The 16,327-nt window shown below is 54.9% G+C and overlaps 5 protein-coding genes across 9 annotated transcripts in view; 2 read left to right on the plus strand and 3 right to left on the minus strand.

The window, feature by feature from the left end:
- Positions 1 to 45: 45 nt before the first annotated feature.
- Positions 46 to 4,665, minus strand: MRPL49 (mitochondrial ribosomal protein L49). The gene is made up of 4 exons (XM_017537132.2): positions 4,494 to 4,665; positions 2,177 to 2,327; positions 589 to 713; positions 46 to 476 (listed from the first exon to the last, which is right to left on the minus strand). The coding sequence occupies exons 1-4, from the start codon at positions 4,569 to 4,571 to the stop codon at positions 330 to 332; spliced, it is 501 nt and encodes a 166-aa protein (XP_017392621.1). The 5' UTR covers positions 4,572 to 4,665; the 3' UTR covers positions 46 to 329.
- A 23-nt stretch (positions 4,666 to 4,688) lies between these two features.
- FAU (FAU ubiquitin like and ribosomal protein S30 fusion) lies at positions 4,689 to 6,296 on the plus strand. Of its 4 annotated transcripts, none has more exons than XM_017537137.2 (6): positions 4,729 to 4,833; positions 4,968 to 4,983; positions 5,105 to 5,187; positions 5,282 to 5,426; positions 5,892 to 5,947; positions 6,116 to 6,296. In XM_017537137.2, exons 3-6 carry the CDS (start codon positions 5,113 to 5,115, stop codon positions 6,239 to 6,241), a joined length of 402 nt encoding a protein of 133 aa, XP_017392626.1. In that variant the 5' UTR covers positions 4,729 to 4,833; positions 4,968 to 4,983; positions 5,105 to 5,112; the 3' UTR covers positions 6,242 to 6,296. The 4 variants fall into 4 exon arrangements, with proteins under 4 accessions (XP_017392624.1, XP_017392622.1, XP_017392626.1 ...); XM_017537134.2 differs by having other exon boundaries at positions 4,730 to 4,833; positions 5,087 to 5,187; XM_017537135.2 differs by lacking the exon at positions 4,968 to 4,983 and having other exon boundaries at positions 4,689 to 4,833.
- Positions 6,297 to 8,790: 2,494 nt separating this feature from the next.
- ZNHIT2 (zinc finger HIT-type containing 2) lies at positions 8,791 to 10,256 on the plus strand. The gene has a single exon (XM_017537131.2). It carries the CDS (start codon positions 9,006 to 9,008, stop codon positions 10,215 to 10,217), a length of 1,212 nt encoding a protein of 403 aa, XP_017392620.1. The 5' UTR covers positions 8,791 to 9,005; the 3' UTR covers positions 10,218 to 10,256.
- Positions 10,257 to 10,435: 179 nt separating this feature from the next.
- TM7SF2 (transmembrane 7 superfamily member 2) lies at positions 10,436 to 14,827 on the minus strand. The gene is made up of 10 exons (XM_017537130.2): positions 14,619 to 14,827; positions 13,990 to 14,186; positions 13,837 to 13,891; positions 13,293 to 13,487; positions 13,112 to 13,215; positions 11,840 to 11,959; positions 11,588 to 11,756; positions 11,272 to 11,352; positions 11,066 to 11,188; positions 10,436 to 10,774 (listed from the first exon to the last, which is right to left on the minus strand). Exons 1-10 carry the CDS (start codon positions 14,668 to 14,670, stop codon positions 10,614 to 10,616), a joined length of 1,257 nt encoding a protein of 418 aa, XP_017392619.1. The 5' UTR covers positions 14,671 to 14,827; the 3' UTR covers positions 10,436 to 10,613.
- A 143-nt stretch (positions 14,828 to 14,970) lies between these two features.
- The window catches only part of VPS51 (VPS51 subunit of GARP complex), a 28,640-nt gene continuing 27,283 nt past the window's right edge, over positions 14,971 to 16,327 (minus strand). For both annotated transcript variants that reach the window (XM_017537126.2, XM_017537125.2), the window contains 3 exons: positions 16,117 to 16,238; positions 15,939 to 16,026; positions 14,971 to 15,341 (listed from right to left, as the gene is read on the minus strand). In XM_017537126.2, coding sequence (XP_017392615.1) covers positions 15,081 to 15,341; positions 15,939 to 16,026; positions 16,117 to 16,238 — 471 coding nt within the window. In that variant the 3' untranslated portion in view covers positions 14,971 to 15,080. The remainder of the gene's footprint in view (positions 15,342 to 15,938; positions 16,027 to 16,116; positions 16,239 to 16,327) is intronic.

The following is a 16,327-nucleotide window of genomic DNA, read 5'->3' on the forward strand; positions in this document are numbered from 1 at the left end:
AGCCAAAATCGCGCCACTGCACTCCACCCTGGACGACAGAGTGACACTGTCAAAAAAAAAACAAAAACAAAAAAACAGGCCAAGGTAGGAGAGACAGCTGCTAATGCCAACAAGCCTGGTTGATTCCTATTTGGTCTGCGGCGTTAGGCACTCTTCTCCCAGCATGTACGTAGGGTCCAGTTTTCTCCTTTATGCAAGCAAGGCCTCACCCCAAAGTCCTTTAGCCCTAGTTTTTGTATCTGCAGTGCCAAGGGCTCCAACATCCACCTCCCTGGCCCCCTAGGCTCAATCTGCAGGGGATGCTGTCATGCAGGCTGTTCGGCTGGGCCTCAGAACCCTTTCTCCAAAAGCCAGGCTTTAAGCTCTTGGTCAAAGTAGCCCTTGATCCGCAGGGTACCTGTCACCTCATTGACCTGGGTGATGGGTGTCTTCCCCAGCAGTGGGCTCAGAAAATCTTCCACATCTTTCTGCAGAGCCTGGGGGAAGATAGCAAATCAGGTAGGCCAAGAGTCCCTCCCCTTGAAAGGACTCCTGTCCCTTGAGCCCTGAAAGGGTCAGGCCCAGCCCCAGCCCCACCCACCCACTTACCCAGATGTCCCCTTCCACCTTCCGGATCACAGTCATCTGGCGGTTGCCATGCGTGATGTCCTTGTAGACAGGGATGTTGTGCATCCGAGAGCGTCGTACAAAGTAGGGCAGGTTGGGTGGGGGGTCTGCAACAGGGAAAGACTTTTATTTATTTATTTATTTTTTGGAGACAAGTCTTGCTCTGTCAACCAGGCTGGAGCGCAGTGGCACAATCTCGGCTCACTGCAGCCTCTGCCTCCCAGGTTCAACTAATTCTCTCACCCCAGCCTCCCGAGTAGCTGGGATTACAGACATCCGCCACCACACCCAGCTAACTTTTTGTATTTTAGTAGAGGCGGGGTTTCACCGTGTTACAAAGGCTGATCTCAAACTCTTAACCTTGTGATCCGCCCACCTCGGCCTCCCAAAGTGTGGGGATTACCCGGCACGAGCCACTGTGCCCAGCCGGGAAAGACATTGTTAAGTCAACTCTTCCTAGACACCATCCCACCTCAGCCAAGGCCCTTCCCCTCAGTCTGCAGACAGTACACTCAGCTGGACCAAGCCACCACCAGACTTCAAGTCAGGGGGTCTCCACTTTCCTTCAGCTTGGAGTCAGGACCAAATTGTTCACCCTGGTACCCCAAGGCCCGACACAGGGCCTGGCACTAAGTCGGTGCTCAAGAAAAAATGAAGTCAGGGACATGCCTCCCCAGATCTTTGGGTCCCCCTCTGGGCCAATCCTTGCCCTTCTCCACTGGGTCAGGGAGGGTGAAATCAATCTCTGGAACAAAGAGATTGGGATTTACAAGCACTACAGCATAGGATTTACCTACCATATGCTGGGCTCTGCACCAAGGGCTCTGTGAACTGAGCAATTATCTCCATTTTGCTAAAACAGGTTGGGTCAAGCTAAGTGACTAATTTAAGATAACACCAACAGTAAATAAAGCCAAATTCAAACCCAGAACTGCCTGACTCCAAACTCTGTTCTTTTTTTTTTTTTTTTTTTTTTTTTTTTTTTTGAGACGGAGTTTCGCTCTTGTTACCCAGGCTGGAGTGCAATGGCGCGATCTCGGCTCACCGCAACCTCCGCCTCCCGGGTTCAGGCAATTCTCCTGCCCCTGCCTCCTGAGTCGCTGGGATTACAGGCACGCGCCACCATGCCCAGCTAATTTTTTGTATTTTTAGTAGAGACGGGGTTTCACCATGTTGACCAGGATGGTCTTGATCTCTTGACCTTGTGATCCACCCGCCTCGGCCTCCGGCAGTGCTGGGATTACAGGCTTGAGCCACCGCGCCCGGCCAAACTATGTTCTTAATTACAGTACACAGTCTGCTAGGGGGAAAGAAGGTCCAAGCTCTTGGGTTTTCTCTCTGTTGAGAGAAAACTTTCCCCACATGGGGAAGACTCAGTCCCAGTAGTGTGGATGGATGAGTACCAGTGAAACAGAGGGCTCTTCCTTGGGCATGAGAGAGATTTAACCCAGAGGGATGTCAAAACAAGTTCTGAATCCACTGGAGATCTGGCACCTCATGGGGGAGGCCAACCTCTGGAGAGGAGGATGCTCCATGAAGCCTTCAAACCATCCCTAACCACCCAGCTCACCTCTGGGAGGCTGCCAACCACTAGGTGTAGGGTAATGTTCATGCTTTGGGGGAACTGGGATCCTGGTAGCTGGTAAAAGGCGCTCCACAAACTGGTATTCATCCACAGACTCCACAAAGCTGGGGTAATCCGGAGGACCCTGGGTCTGGCTCTGAAGCAAAACAAAAAACCCATTTCTCCATTAGCCTTCCCAACATAGGATGGCATAACTTCAGTAAGTAGAGAATGGAAACATTACAGGTAGAGAGAATGGCAGAAATAAAAGGCTGGGTGATCTGTGTGAAAGTTATCAGAATCAAAATAGAGTCACTTGGGTTAAAAACCCAACAAACAGAGCTAGGAGGGCCATGAAGAGAGTTCTTGTGCACAAATACTTAAAAAGAACTATCACAAAAGACTGCAAAAACTACAGCCTTGCACAAAGGCTACCACAGCCTTACACACAAAAAAATTTCTGCCGGGCACAGTGGCTCACACCTGTAATCCCAGCAATTTGGGAGGCAGAGGCAGGCAAATCACCTGAGGTCAGGACTCCGAGACCAGCATGGCCAAATCCCATCTCTACTAAAAATACAAAAATTAGCCAGGCATGGTAGCGCATGCCTGTAATCCCAGCTACTAAGGAGGCTGAGGCAGGGCAGGAGAATCGCTTGAACCCAGTGGGTGGAGATTGCAGTGAGCTGAGACTGTGCCACTGCACTCCAGCCTGGCAAGAGAGTGAGACTCTGTCTCAAAACAAAAAAATGTCTGCAAGGACATCTGTCCAACTGCCTGTCCAATCTTGAACTGGCACCACCCTTGTTATTCATCCTTGTAGCCAAAGATAACTATCTCAAAACTTTTTTTTTTTTCCAAAACAATTATACAACATTCATTTTTGCTTTCCTTTTATTTATTTTTATTTATTTGAGATGGAGTCTCACTCTGTCACCCAGGCTGGAGTGCAGTGGTGTAATCTCAGCTCACTGCAACCCTGCTCCCAGATTCAAGCGATTGTTCTGCCTCAGCCTCTGGAGTAGCTGGGATGACAGGTGCCTGCCACCACACCCAGCTAATTTGTGTATTTTTATTACAGATGGGGTTTTCCCATGTTGGCCAGACTGGTCTCGAACTCCTGACCTCAGGTGATCTGCGCACCTCGGCCTCCCAAAGTGCTGGGATTACAGGTGTGAGAGCCACCATGCCCAGCCGATGTTTCCTTTAAAACTCTTTGTCTTCTTTTACCTCCCTGATAAGCACATAGTCTACACCCATTCCCAAATAAATACCATTTTCTTTTAGAGTCTGTTATTTAGGTTGACATAAGATAGCACCGGTCTTTAGCTTTCCATGGTGAAGGGTACAGATGGGATGGAAACGAAGCTCAGATACTGTGAACAGTCTGCATCTCTTAGGATTTCTGTGGGATTCAAGAGTATGTGTACGCTTCTGAAAAGCCAATCAAGCCTTCAGAAATTTAAGGCTTAACTTTCTGCCTCGGTTTTAGAAATAAATATTATTATTACATTGGCAGGGTGGCCTTGTTTGTACCTCCATGATTGCCTGGCTGGCCTTGCTAACATAATCACATCTGTGATTGGATATAGTGGTGTTGAATTTAATGATTGCCTTAATTCTTAAGGCAATCATAATTCCCCACGCACACTCATATGCTAGGACCCCGCCCCTTATCTGAAAAGTTTTGGCCTCATATAGACATTGCCAGGCACTGTGTTAAGTGCTTTACGGGCACTGGCCTTCACTTAATTCTAATAACGTGCCTGATCAGGTATTTTATTACACCTTTTTTACAGCCAGGAAAGGCCAACACTAACAAATAATTGTAAACTCTCTACTTAAGGTCACAGCCTGGAGTCTGCCTTCCCGTCCTCCAGCATAAAGATCCTTCTTGGACAGATATCCCTAAGTTCTGACAGGCTTGGGGTTACAAGAGCAGGGAAGTAGGATGAAGTAGCTGAATATCAGCAGCTCTGCGCTCCCTTCAAAAGCGTCGCCAATGATTTGGTGCCAGCGCCTGCTCTGTGATTTCGCTTTCGAAAAACTGGGCAGCTACTAGAGTCGATGTGCAGCTCCTCTCAGTCCTGACTAACTTGGGATGTCCTGCAGCCAGAATCTAACCCACACACGGCTCCCAAAGAGCACTCCAATCTCTGCCACTTTCCCTCTCGTTCCTATATCTACACTCGAGACAAGTTCTCCAGATCGTAAACGGCAAAACTAAGGCCCCAAGTAGGAATGCCTTAGTTTTCAGAGTTACAATGATCAACAATGAGCCTCAGACACGCGATGCCCTCAGCTCCAGGCTCAGCACTCTCACCAACAGCCGTAGCCCGCAGCTCCGCTGGACGCCGGTTCTCCACCCCTGCAGCAAAACCCAAAACTTGGTAGCTGCCATCTTGACCCGTTACGCCAGCCGTCTGCGCGTGCAACTGTCTGGTCCCGCCCCTTCCTGGGCGCGCTGCCTGGGACGGAAAAACGCCTGCGCCAGCGTAAAGGGGCGGAGCTAGTGCCGCCTTGGGCGGTACAAATACCAGGGCTCCCCGCGGTCGCTCAGCAGTGACGCGACGCTCAACCGGTGATCTGTACGTGCGCGCCCTCGCTCCTTCCTCTTTCTCGACTCCATCTTCACGGTAGCGGCAGCTGACACCGCGGTTCAGGTAAGACTAGGGCCTTGGCTGGATCCGAAGGGCTTCATAGCAAGTTGGCTGCCGGGTCAGAGGGAGCGGGGTAAACTGAAGAACGGGACCTGCTCTGTGGTTCTGCTCCAGTTCCTATCCGAACTTCTTGGCAGGCCTGGCCTTCCCCACGTGAGTCTCCGCGACCACCTCCATCCCGTCGCGATCGTTTCTGGGCCGCTTTCCATTCTCAAACCTCCTTTGTCCCAGAGCATTTCTTCGCTTCTCTTACAAGCCGTCTTTCTTTACTCAGTCGCCAACATGCAGCTCTTCGTCCGCGCCCAACAGCTACACACCCTCGAGGTGACTGGCCAGGAGACGGTCGCCCAGATTAAGGTAGGGCTGTTTGGTGCGCCCTGGATTCCATTTTCTTGTGCTCTTCACTTTCGGGGACCGAGGGAACTCTTACGAGCCTTATCTTTCCCTGTAGGCTCATGTAGCCTCACTGGAGGGCATTGCCCCGGAAGATCAAGTCGTCCTCCTGGCAGGCACGCCCCTGGAGGATGAGGCCACCCTGGGCCAGTGCGGGGTGGAGGCCCTGACCACCCTGGAAGTAGCAGGCCGAATGCTCGGAGGTGAGTGAGAGAGGAATGTTTTTGAACTACCTGTACGCGTCTATGGGTGTGGGGGCATGGTCCTGGAGTTGAGTGTCGTCGCATCTGTGGTAATATATAGAGTTCTTCCCTGTATCGTCAGTTCACAGTGATTCTTCCTGTTTACGTGCCTCAGATTGAACACAGACATCCATGCGAGACTGAGCCAGAGTGAAGTTGTATTTCAGTCACATACAGGATCCTTGTCTGGCTATAAGCTTCCTCACTAAAATTAGGTCAGATCAGAGCCCCCAAAGTGCTCTATAAAGTTAGGAGCTGGAAAATCCTTAAATGAAACTTCAGATTTCAGGATTAAATATCTGCAACTTTGTTCTCATTACCTGTTGGGCCCAGCTTCTCTTTAAAGCTTGAATTGAGGAAAGAGGGGTGCTGCTGGGTGGCACCTTCTTGCTCTTAACCTGCTGCTGCCTTCCTTTCCCACTACAGGTAAAGTCCATGGTTCCCTGGCCCGTGCTGGGAAAGTGAGAGGTCAGACTCCTAAGGTGAGTGAGAGAGTATTAGTGGTGGTGGTGTTTGGACTTTGTCTTTTCCTGTCAGAGCTAATCCAAGATCCTGGGCTCTTACCTCATTTGCCTTCTCCTCCCTGGAGATGAGTCTGAGGAAGGGATGCTAGGCAAGGAATACAGGAACCAGGGCCCTCCCTTTTCCAGGTGGCCAAACAGGAGAAGAAGAAGAAGAAGACAGGCCGGGCTAAGAGGCGGATGCAGTACAACCGGCGCTTTGTCAACGTTGTGCCCACCTTTGGCAAGAAGAAGGGCCCCAATGCCAACTCTTAAGTCCTTTGTAATTCTGGCTTTCTCTAATTAAAAAAAGCCACTTAGTTCAGTCATCGCATTGTTGGATCTTTATTTGCAATGCATCAGGGAGAGGTGTGGCTTCTCAGATTGGTGGTATTTCCCCTAGAAGAACAGTAAGGCAGAGGCCCTTGATAATGGGGGACGAAATGGTAAACTAGCGTTCCTTCACAGAAAAGTTTCCTGTGGAGAAGCAATAGCCACAGATCCTGGTGCTTCAGATAGAGAATTGGGGTTATTCCCCATCGTAAGTAACTTGATCAGTCCTCCCAAGTTATTCTTTTTCATCTTCTAAACAGAGAAGGTAGCAGGAATAATTGTGAGAGGTTTGTTATGGAGGCAGCAATGGAAGAGAGGGGTGGGAGAAGAGGTTTGTATAGAAGATGAATCTGGCCATTCCCTGAACTTGGGACTAGCTGTGGCCTTAGGGTCCAGGGCAGGAATCTGGCTGGTCTTGCTAACCTAATTGCATCTGTGATCAGATGTCTGCTGGCCGGCCTTTGCTAACTGAATCACATCTGTGATGGGAAATCTGGCTGGCCGGCCTTGCTGACCTAATCACATCTGTCATTGAATATCGTGGTGTAAATGATCCCAAAAGTGGAGTACCTCTGGGGCTGATTCAAGGTTCCCTTCTGGCACCTGAGTCTCCCAGCACTTCCATACCCTACTCACTCATTCAGCTAAAGTTTCTGGACCTGCCACATCTTAGAAAATAGCATCCCACAGGGTAAAGCTCTTGGGCTGTGGAATTTTGACTGCCTGAGATTGGACCTTCTTTTTTTCCTGCTTCATTTACTGGGTGGCTGGGCTTTGAACTAACTACTTATTTAATCTCTGCCATCATCTCCATAGCTGCTGTGAGGATTAAATAAAGGATGTAGATCAATATTTGGCTTATAGTAAATTTGTGAATATTGGCTATTTTTGTCTCCGTGGTGTTAAAGACATGACTTCTGCCTTCTAGCAGTTTAGAAAGGGGGAGGATATGGACAGATAAAATAGCATCCCAGTCAGGGCCTTTTTTTTTGTTTTTGTTTTTGTTTGAGACAAGGTCTCACTGTCATCCAGGCTGGAGTGCAGTGGCACAATCATGGCTTACTGCAGCTTCCAACTCCTGGGCTTGGGTGATCCTCCCACCTCAGTCTCCCAAGTAGCTGAGGACTACAGGTATGCACCACCACACCTGGCTAATTATTTGTACATTTTGTAGAGACAGCGTTTTGCTATGTTGATTAGGCTGGTCTTGAACTAGGTCTTGAACCCCCTCACCTTGGCTTCCCAAAGTGTTGAGATTATGGGCATCAGCCATTGTGTCCAGCCTAGAGGGCCTGTTTCAATGACACGTGTGAGACCTGAGATGAACCAATCAAGTGATCAGGTAGGGGAATATTTCAAGCCAAAAGGACTGTATGAAAACTGGGGAAGAGGTGATGTCTAGGGATGGGTAGCAGATCCTGCAAGACCTTGTTAGCCGTGGAGAGGGGTTTGGGTTTGAGTTCAAGTGCAATGGAGGGTCACAGAAGGGTTTTGAGCAAGAGATGGATGTGATCTGATTTCTCTGGCAGATTTTTCTGGAGGGCTGGCAAGAAAAGAAAAACACTTAATGTATTGTCATCCAGGTGAAGGGCAGGAGGCTCAGACCACCAGTAGTAGTGGGAATGCAAAGAACGGGTTCACAGTTTGGTATGTCACAACCCCACTCTACCACAAGACAGCTCTATTAGGACAGGGACCCCCCACCCCACCTCACTCCCTTTGATCTGTGTTCTGTTCTTGGCACCTGGAATGGGGCCTGCACTTAATATTAAGATGGATGAATAGTAGTATTTAATGAAAAGGCGGGTTTGGAGGAAAAAAATAGGAGCTCAGATATTTCTTAAATACTGTTTTCTGCTGAACAGGGGAAACACATCCAGGCTATGCAGGCTAGGCGGCCCCAACTGCCTTTTTTTTTTTTTTTTTTTGAGGTGGAGTTTCTTTCTCTGGCCCAGGCTCCCAGGCTGGAGTGCTGTGGCATGATCTTGGCTCAGTGCAACCTCAGCCTCCTGGGTTCAAGTGATTCCCCTGCCTCCTGAGTAGCTGGGACTACAGGCACCCACCCCTCACGCCCAGCTAATATTTGTATTTTTAGTAAAGACGGGGTTTCTTCATGTTGGTCAGGCTGGTCTCAAACTCCTGACCTCAGGTGATCTGCCTGCCTCGGCCTCCCGAAATGCTGGGATTACAGGCGTGAGCCACAGCGCCCGGCTCCAATTGCCCTTTTGTTTGTGTCCCCTAGTGGAATGGCTGCTTCTCCAGCGCAGGGATGCATCACCTCCCGTAGGCTTGACACAATTAGTGGCCCACGGTAGGTGCTTTGCAAATACGGATTTCTGCCACAGCGCATTATAGTGCCAAAGAGGGTTTTCTGTTTAGTCTATCAGACAACGTTTTGGTGTGACCACTAGGGGGCGACGTGGCACCGGCGGACCGCTGGTCAGACCCATTTTTCCGCTCCTTGCATCATCGTACAGGGCGGGGCTCGTACCTGACTGCTGGTTTCTGGGCCCGCCCTCGCCCTGCTTGGGAAAGGGGTGGGGTTAGGCTTCCGGGCATGGGCGGAAATTGCCGAGAATCCTTGGGAGCTTTGCGAAACCAATGCGCGCCGTCGGCCCCGCGGTAAACCGGAAGTAATCAGAGAAGTCCCGGAAGTTTCGAACTACCGCCGGCTTGCATTCGCAGGTAGGTCGTGGCGCCAGTTTCCATGGAGCCGGCCAGGCCCTGTGACTTCTGCCCGGCGGGGGAGGGCCAACCCGCGCGTTACACCTGCCCTCGCTGTAATGCGCCGTACTGCTCGCTGCGCTGCTACCGGACGCATGGCACCTGCGCAGAAAACTTCTACCGTGACCAGGTGCTGGGAGAGCTCCGCGGCCGCAGCGCCTCGCCCAGCCGCCTGGCGAGCGCCCTACGCCGGCTGCGTCAGCAACGCGAAACCGAGGACCAGCCTGGAGAAGCAGGCCTCAGCCCCGGCGCGGCGCCCGGCGGCCTCTCGGGACTCTGGGAGCGGCTGGCACCGGCCGAAAAAGCAGCCTTCGAGCGGCTGCTGAGCCGCGGTGAGGCCGGACGGCTGCTGCCTCCATGGCGGCCTTGGTGGTGGAACCGCGGATCCGTACCGCCGCTCCTAGAGGAGCTGGATGATGCCCCGGGCAGTGATGCCGCGGAATTGGAGCCTGACCCTGCGAGGACCCCGCGGGAATCCGTGGAAGTTGCCTCCGCCGCAGAGCCTGTGGTCGCCGAGCGGGTTCTTGGACATGCCCCGGGGACCTTTATGCCCGCCGTGCCCAGCCACATCCCCGCGCTCGTCAGCCTGAGCCGCGGCCCACTCTCGCCGCTCGTGCGCTTCCAGCTGCCCAACGTGCTGTTCGCCTACGCGCACACTCTTGCCCTGTATCACGGCGGTGACGACGCACTGCTCTCTGACTTCTGTGCCACACTGCTCGGCGTTTCCGGAGCCCTGGGTGCCCAGCAAGTCTTCGCCTCTGCGGAAGAAGCCCTGCAGGCCGCAGCCCACGTGCTGGAAGCGGGCGAGCACCCGCCTGGGCCCCTGGGCACACGAGGGGCTATGCACGAGGTCGCCCGCATCCTGCTGGGCGAGGGCATGGCCAACCAGAAAGGCTACACACTGGCAGCACTGGGACACCTGGCACAGACCCTGGGCCGTGCCCGGAAACAGGCCGTGGCTAGAGAAGAGCGAGATCACCTTTACCGGGCCCGGAAGAAGTGCCAGTTCCTCCTGGCCTGGACCAACGAAAATGAGGCGGCCCTCACACCGCTGGCTCTAGACTGCGCCAGGGCTCACCAAGCCCATGCTATGGCAGCGCAGGAGGTGGCTGCCCTCACTGGGGAGCTGGAGCGGCTTTGGGGAGGCTCCGTGCCACCTGCCCCAAGGACTCTCATCGAGGAGCTTCCTGGCTGAACTAGGGACCTTTGTCATTAATAAAGCTGTGACTGGTCAGCCCTGTTGACAGTGCCTGTTTCTAAGGGACAGCTGTTGACCCACTGGGCTCACCAGCCATTGCTCAGCTTCTCCCTGATCAGTGCTGACCCAGCCAGTCCTAAACACCCTAGCTCCAGAATGGCAGAGAAGTGCACCAAGGGTTCCCAGTGTTTATCCAAAGGAGGAAGAGCATCTCCGATTTTGGTCACTTGTTTCATTTTTTCCTTGCTCTAAACCACCTTTTCTCTGAGGCTGTTCATTCTCAGGGCTGGGTGGGGTGCAAGCCCCTGAGTCTCGTGTGTGCCCAGGCTCCTGGTCCTGGGTGTGCTGGTGGATGAGTGGGCACATGCCCCCACCTGGGGTGGTGGAGCCGCTTCAGTAGATGTAGGGCATGATGCGGTAAGGCACACGCCGGCAGTATTCGTGCCAGGCCAGGCCGTACTTCTGCAGGCACTGCCGTTCATCCCGGGCTTCACGGTGCACCAGCAGCGCGGTGAAGTAAAGGAGGTAGAAGTAGGGCAGCAGGTGTGACACGCCTGCAGGGAGGGAGGATCTGTGACCACCCTGCCAGCTCCCTACCCCCACTCCTCGGCTCACAAACGTTTCCACCCCTAATTGTTCATGTGGGCCTCAGGGCTCAGCAGCGAAAGCTCCGGGGTTTGCAGCAAGGCAAACGGTACTAGGTTGGCACGTAGGTGTGCCCCAGCCACACACTGGGTCCATCCCCAGCGCTCTCGCATCAGTGCATACCCAAACTAGGCATCCTGTGGTCACTGAGCCGCCTCTTCCCTCACATGTCCCTGCCCATATCCATGTGGGCCACTCACCGCAGGGTAAGGACCAAGCCAGAGCCATGATGAGGTCTCCAAGGTAGTTGGGATGGCGGACCATACCCCACCACCCAGACACCAGCAGCTGCCGCCCTGTGGCTGTAGAGATGGTCTCAAGCCCTGGGGAAAGACAGCAGGGTAGGGAGTTCCCAGGAAGCCCAGCTGCCCCACTTCACCCATGGCACCCTAGAGACCCAGCTCACCAGCCACTCTGGGGTCAGAAGGATTCTTTCGGAAAGTGTTTTTCTGGGAATTCGCCCCACGGAAGATGTAGTAACCAATAGCTGGTGAGAGAGTGTGAGCCGGTGGTCAGGGTCAAGGGTTGCAGCCTCCTGCCTTCCTTGACCATCTTCCCAACCTGTCTGTAGCCCAGACTCTGCCTGGACACCCAGGACCCCGCTCCTGGCTTTAGAGAGGATCCTGGGGGTTACCACCTCTGTGGTGGTGCTGCGTAAGCAGCACATGAATGAACGGGAGAGGGGACAGATGGGCCCAGCCTGCTGCCCCTTCCTGACTGACCATTGATGAGGCAGATGATAGCGGCCATGGGCAACTCCAGTGGTTGCGGGTGGTGCAGCAGAAACTGGGCCTGTAGGCTGTAGGTGAAGGGTACCCAAGCTATGTCCCCAAATGCCAGCATGAAGCCAAACCCGTCATGTGTGATGTCCATCGTGGTTAGGACAGCCTCCTGCAGGGTAGATAAGACCCAAACACACTGGCTTAGTCCCCATGCGGCCCTTAGACACCCTACCTTGTCCAGTCCAGCCTCACCTCGTGCCAGAGAGCATCACCCACATAGAGTAACTGGAAGCCATTGACCAGCCACATGGCCAGTGAGGGACTGCCTCGAAGCTCTGCCTCCTTCACCAACAGGGCCAGGTTGATGAGGACCTGGGGGAGTGGGAACAGGGCAATCATCTCCACAGTGGTGGCAGCCTTGGGTAAAGCAGTGGCTAGCCTCTGCCCTTCTCAGCTGTCACAGTTACACTCCAGCCCTTTGTTGAGTGGATCCAGGCCCTGGACCCAGGACAGAGAGACTGTGGACCAGGAGGTGCTCGCAGCCTGCTTCTTCTCGTCTGTCTTGAGCTCGAGCAGTTGGGGGCTCAGGCTCCAGAGCTCAAACAGACCTGGTTTGGAATCTCAGCATCATCACTTGGGCAGGTTGCTTACCCTCTCCACAGGCTACTGTCCCTACCCCTGTGTGAAAAATGGGGATAATCATGGGCCTGTCATGACTCAATGGCATCATTGTGTTTGAAGCACTCCAGAGTGTGCCTGGCACGTGGTACATGCTCAGTGCTGGCTAGCCGGAGCAAGCCTGTGCTGGGCACCTGCATTTTACACTGAGCTCTGTTCTGTCATGAAGGTTACCTCTTCCAATCTTCCAGTAATCTTAGGAGAAAGCTTTAATTTTATCCCATTTCACAGTTGAGGAAAGGGCCTCAGATGTGCCTGTGGTCAGGCCAGGGCCCAGATCCAAGGCGGGCACTTGGCATTCTTGTTTCAGGTAAGAGAATTTCCAGGGCAACAGGAGAGGTCTTGCCCAAGAGTTCCTTTGGGTAATCTTGGCCACAGTCCAGGATGGGTGATTATAACCAGAGAACACAGTTGGAATGTTATCAAGGCCACCAGTGAAGGGAAGGTTGCTAAACCCAGCGATCAATTTTAGGTTCTGCACTGCCTTGACCATCAAGCAGCACGCCGTCACTCCCTGGAAGTAGATTCTGTGCTTGACTGCTGTTGAGAATTGCACATGCTCTAGTAATGTCATCCCTCACATGCTGTATATATTTTACTTATTTTTTGTCTGTCTTTCCCACTAAAATGTAGGCTCTCTTTGACAATGATGTTTTTCTTGCCTCTATTTTTGTCTCCCAGTACCTAGAGCAGGGCCTAGGGCACAAGTGGATTTAACAAATGTTTGTGAAATATGTATGATTAATGATTTGCATCTGCACAGTTGTGGCCCTGCCCTGCCCAAGCACTGCTCACCCACCCTATCCCTCCCCTGGCCTGAGGCCAGCTCAGTCAAGTCCAGCATACCCAGCCGATGAGGCCAGGCCGCAGTTCACAGAAATATTTGAAGTCGAAGGAACAGATACGAGGGTTGAGCTCACGTCCCAGAAAAAAGTCGTAAATCGGATTGCCTAGAGAATATTGGAGAGTGAAGGTACAGGCAGGCGCCCCCATCTGCCTCCAACTCCACCCCCAGCACCCCTCTCACCTGAGTTCCCCCCAGGTGCCAGGGCCGAGACTGGGGCTACCTGCGCCTTCAGGTAGAGAAAGAGGCTGAAGATGAAAGCGGTGAGGGTGGCGACAAACGCCAAGGGCAGGAGCATTTCCGGGAGCGCCCCCAGAGGCAGCCCCGCTGACATCCCCAGCCCTACCAACAGGGCGGTCAGCACCAGGGCCTGGAAGCCTGAACCACAGCGCACAGTGAGCCGGGGGCTGCGCACCTCCACATCCCCACCCGGTAAGCACACACACAGCCCAAAACTCAGGGAGGCCACAGACCCTGCCCCAAGCATCAGGCTGCCACCCTGGCCTTCAGAGGATCACCCCAGCCACTGCTGGGTGCAGAGTAGCTGTAAATGGGGTGGGGTATGGGGACGAGGGGCTTAGGGAGAGCCCCCGGGTCTGTCCTGGCGGTAACAAAGGCACACAAACGGGCCTGGGGTGGGGGCCAATCTCCGTGGACCTCCCCGCTAGGCCTGGAGCTCCACCCCCCGGCCGCGCAATTCCTGCGCGAGGACCCGTTCCCCAGGCACCGTTAATGGGATAGCGCAGGCGACTCTTGTCCTTCAGTTCCAGCCCTTTAGCCACCTGCGGGTCCAAGGGGGCTCTGATAAGGCCCGGGGCATCCTCTCCCTCGCCCAGCCCTCCGCTTCCCTGCCCTGCGCGTCCGCGAGGGGGGCCCGCACCTTGCGCGCCGGCAGCAGGTAGAGCGCCGCCTGCAGGCCGAGCCAGGCGAGCCACAGCAGCAGCGCCCGTGGGCTCCACAGCGCCCCCAGCCCTGGCAGGGATGCTGGTGGGCCCAGGAGGCGCGCGGGGCCCGAGCGGGCCGCCAGGAGCAGGTGGAACACGGTGGCGGGCAGTAGCAGCATCAGCGCCGCAGCGCCTGCGGGAAAGGCCATCGCGTCCAGCGTCCGCCCCCAGCCCCCCGCTGGCTCCCACAGGCGCCCTGACGTCTCTGCGGAGTCACCCAGGCATACCCAGCTCCCGCCTCCGCATCCCGTTCTCAGCCCTCGACCCCCAGGCTCCCCGCTGCCTCCCGGTTCCTTTCCCAGGCTTCCACCTTGGTCCCCTGCCCACCTCGAAGACCCTCCTTCTGCTCCCAGGAGACCCCACAAATCCCCGCTCTGCAGCCCCCAGAACCGGCCCCTCCTCAGCTCTCGCTCCCCAGACACTCTTCGCTGCAAACCCCCGGCTCCCTCTGCCTCCGACACCCACAAGCCTTCTATCCTCAGATCCCACCCTCGCTCTTAGTTCACCCCCTCCAGCTCTCCTTCGCTCAGCCTTTGTTCCAGGTCCCCTCCCTCTGCCCCATTACCCATGGGGCCACCGAATTCCAGTGGGGCCCGGGGGCCCTGAGGGGGGGCCATGGTCTCCGCTCCGCTGGAGAGGGGGCGCTCACAATAGTCGGTCAAGGAAACGCAGCCCGCCCCATTTCCCAGGAGACGGGGTCGGCCGCGCCGAGGATCCGGCCCCACGGCGGCTGCACCTGCCAGAACACTGAGTGCAGACAGGGACCCCCTGTCCCAGAGTTTTTAAGTGGACCCGCCCCCTGCCCATCCTGGGCCCAGAACACCAGCCAATCGGCACTCGGGGGCGGAACCGACGCGGGCGCCTCAGAAGCCTCAGCTTCAAAACCCCGCCCCCGGAAAGGCCCGCTCAGCAAGCGAGAGGAGGCAACCACACAGGTTTATTAGGCGGGTCCTAACACCTGCCAGCGGTGAAAGACCACCCGGGCCATGGGGCGCCGGGGCAGGCCCGTACATGGCAGCGGCTGTTCCTAGCCGCGCTCGCAGATGACCTCAACGACACTGGGCTCCATGGGCACAGGGTCTGGGCAGCGCAGAGCAGCCGAGGCCACCACTTCGTCTAGGAGCAGGTGCACGAGCTCTTCGTCAGCCACAAAACGCCACAGGTAGAGCTGCAGAAAGTGGCAGTCCACTTGCACCTGCTGCAGCCCGAAGCGCCCAAAGGTGCGCAGCCGCACACACTCCAGCAGCGTCTTCAGGCTGATCTTGATGATGCCCGTCAGCACCGACACCTGCAGGCAGGGACACAGGGATGCAGCTTGGGGACAGCAGGTGTTGGTGAGGGGCACCCAAGTTCTGAGCAGGGGCCATGGAGACATACGATGCCAGTAGCTGGGATGAGGCAGAAAGTCCCCGAGGCCAGATAAGAGGGGAAGGATACTATGTTAGCGCCGTCATCTGGAGGGCAGGGGACAGGTAGGGCCCAGCAATCAGAGGCATCCCTGAGCTTGGTGAGTGGGGGGCCAGGGACCATGGATGTAGGGCCCAGCAATCAGAGGCATCCCTAAACTTGGAGAGTGGGGGCCCAGGGACCATGGGTGAATAGGAAACCCTGGGGAGGACCCAGGACTACTGTGGGGACAAGGACAAGGGCAAAGAGTCATCCCAGGTCAGTACCGAGACTAAGGCTGGGCATACACCAAGTTTGGGGCAGGGGCCGTGGGATCTGGGGACAGGGTACTCTGGACTACCTAAAAATAGTCCTAGAGACAGAGACTGGAGGGTCAAGGTCACCCCCAGTTGGTCACAGAGTCCTGGGGCTCCTTGGGCAGGTGTGGGGCTGCTCCAGCCAACCCTCCCCGGGTTCCCTGGAAGTCTGAGTCACGGACCTTGTTGAACTCCACAGGGCTGAACACATCAATACGTTCAGAGAATAGCTTCTGGATATTGCTCAAGAGGTTGGTGTCCATCGGGGCACTGGATTGGGGGAGACAACGAATCAGAGCCTGCCCTGCACCTTCGCCTGCTTTTGTCCGTTTCCCCTGGGGCTCCCCTGACCAGCCAGACCTGGGGGTATAGCTGGGGGCGTAGCGGCCCTGCTGCCGAGAGCTGCTGTACACGGAGAAGGTCCTCTTGCTGGAGTCGCTGCTCTGGGCCTTGCGAACACCCTCTTCGTACAGGAGCCCCACCTATTGGTAAAATGAGGTACTGCAACACCTGTTGTTGAGGATTACATGATTTAAAAAGTAATAGTGTATAGCTTGGTATTTGAGATGTA

The sequence above is a fragment of the Cebus imitator genome, unplaced genomic scaffold (assembly GCF_001604975.1).
Source record: "Cebus imitator isolate Cc_AM_T3 unplaced genomic scaffold, Cebus_imitator-1.0 Scaffold102, whole genome shotgun sequence".
NCBI classification, from domain to species: domain Eukaryota; kingdom Metazoa; phylum Chordata; class Mammalia; order Primates; family Cebidae; genus Cebus; species Cebus imitator.

What these genes read in the sequence shown, in the direction of transcription:
- MRPL49 (XM_017537132.2), bottom strand. Translation starts at nt 4,571, where the DNA reads ATGGCAGCTACCAAGTTTTGGGTTTTGCTGCAGGGGTGGAGAACCGGC. An exon ending in GCTGCGGGCTACGGCTGTTG is followed by an intron (nt 2,328 to 4,493) that starts GTGAGAGTGCTG and finishes GTTTTGCTTCAG; the next exon opens with AGCCAGACCCAGGGTCCTCC. An exon ending in TGGTTGGCAGCCTCCCAGAG is followed by an intron (nt 714 to 2,176) that starts GTGAGCTGGGTG and finishes TCCCTGTTGCAG; the next exon opens with ACCCCCCACCCAACCTGCCC.
- FAU (XM_017537135.2), top strand. Translation starts at nt 5,113, where the DNA reads ATGCAGCTCTTCGTCCGCGCCCAACAGCTACACACCCTCGAGGTGACT. An exon ending in AGACGGTCGCCCAGATTAAG is followed by an intron (nt 5,188 to 5,281) that starts GTAGGGCTGTTT and finishes CTTTCCCTGTAG; the next exon opens with GCTCATGTAGCCTCACTGGA. An exon ending in AGCAGGCCGAATGCTCGGAG is followed by an intron (nt 5,427 to 5,891) that starts GTGAGTGAGAGA and finishes TTCCCACTACAG; the next exon opens with GTAAAGTCCATGGTTCCCTG.
- ZNHIT2 (XM_017537131.2), top strand. Translation starts at nt 9,006, where the DNA reads ATGGAGCCGGCCAGGCCCTGTGACTTCTGCCCGGCGGGGGAGGGCCAA.
- TM7SF2 (XM_017537130.2), bottom strand. Translation starts at nt 14,670, where the DNA reads ATGGCCCCCCCTCAGGGCCCCCGGGCCCCACTGGAATTCGGTGGCCCC. An exon ending in GGAATTCGGTGGCCCCATGG is followed by an intron (nt 14,187 to 14,618) that starts GTAATGGGGCAG and finishes CCTTTCCCGCAG; the next exon opens with GCGCTGCGGCGCTGATGCTG. An exon ending in CCTGCGCTATCCCATTAACG is followed by an intron (nt 13,488 to 13,836) that starts GTGCCTGGGGAA and finishes GCTGTGGTTCAG; the next exon opens with GCTTCCAGGCCCTGGTGCTG.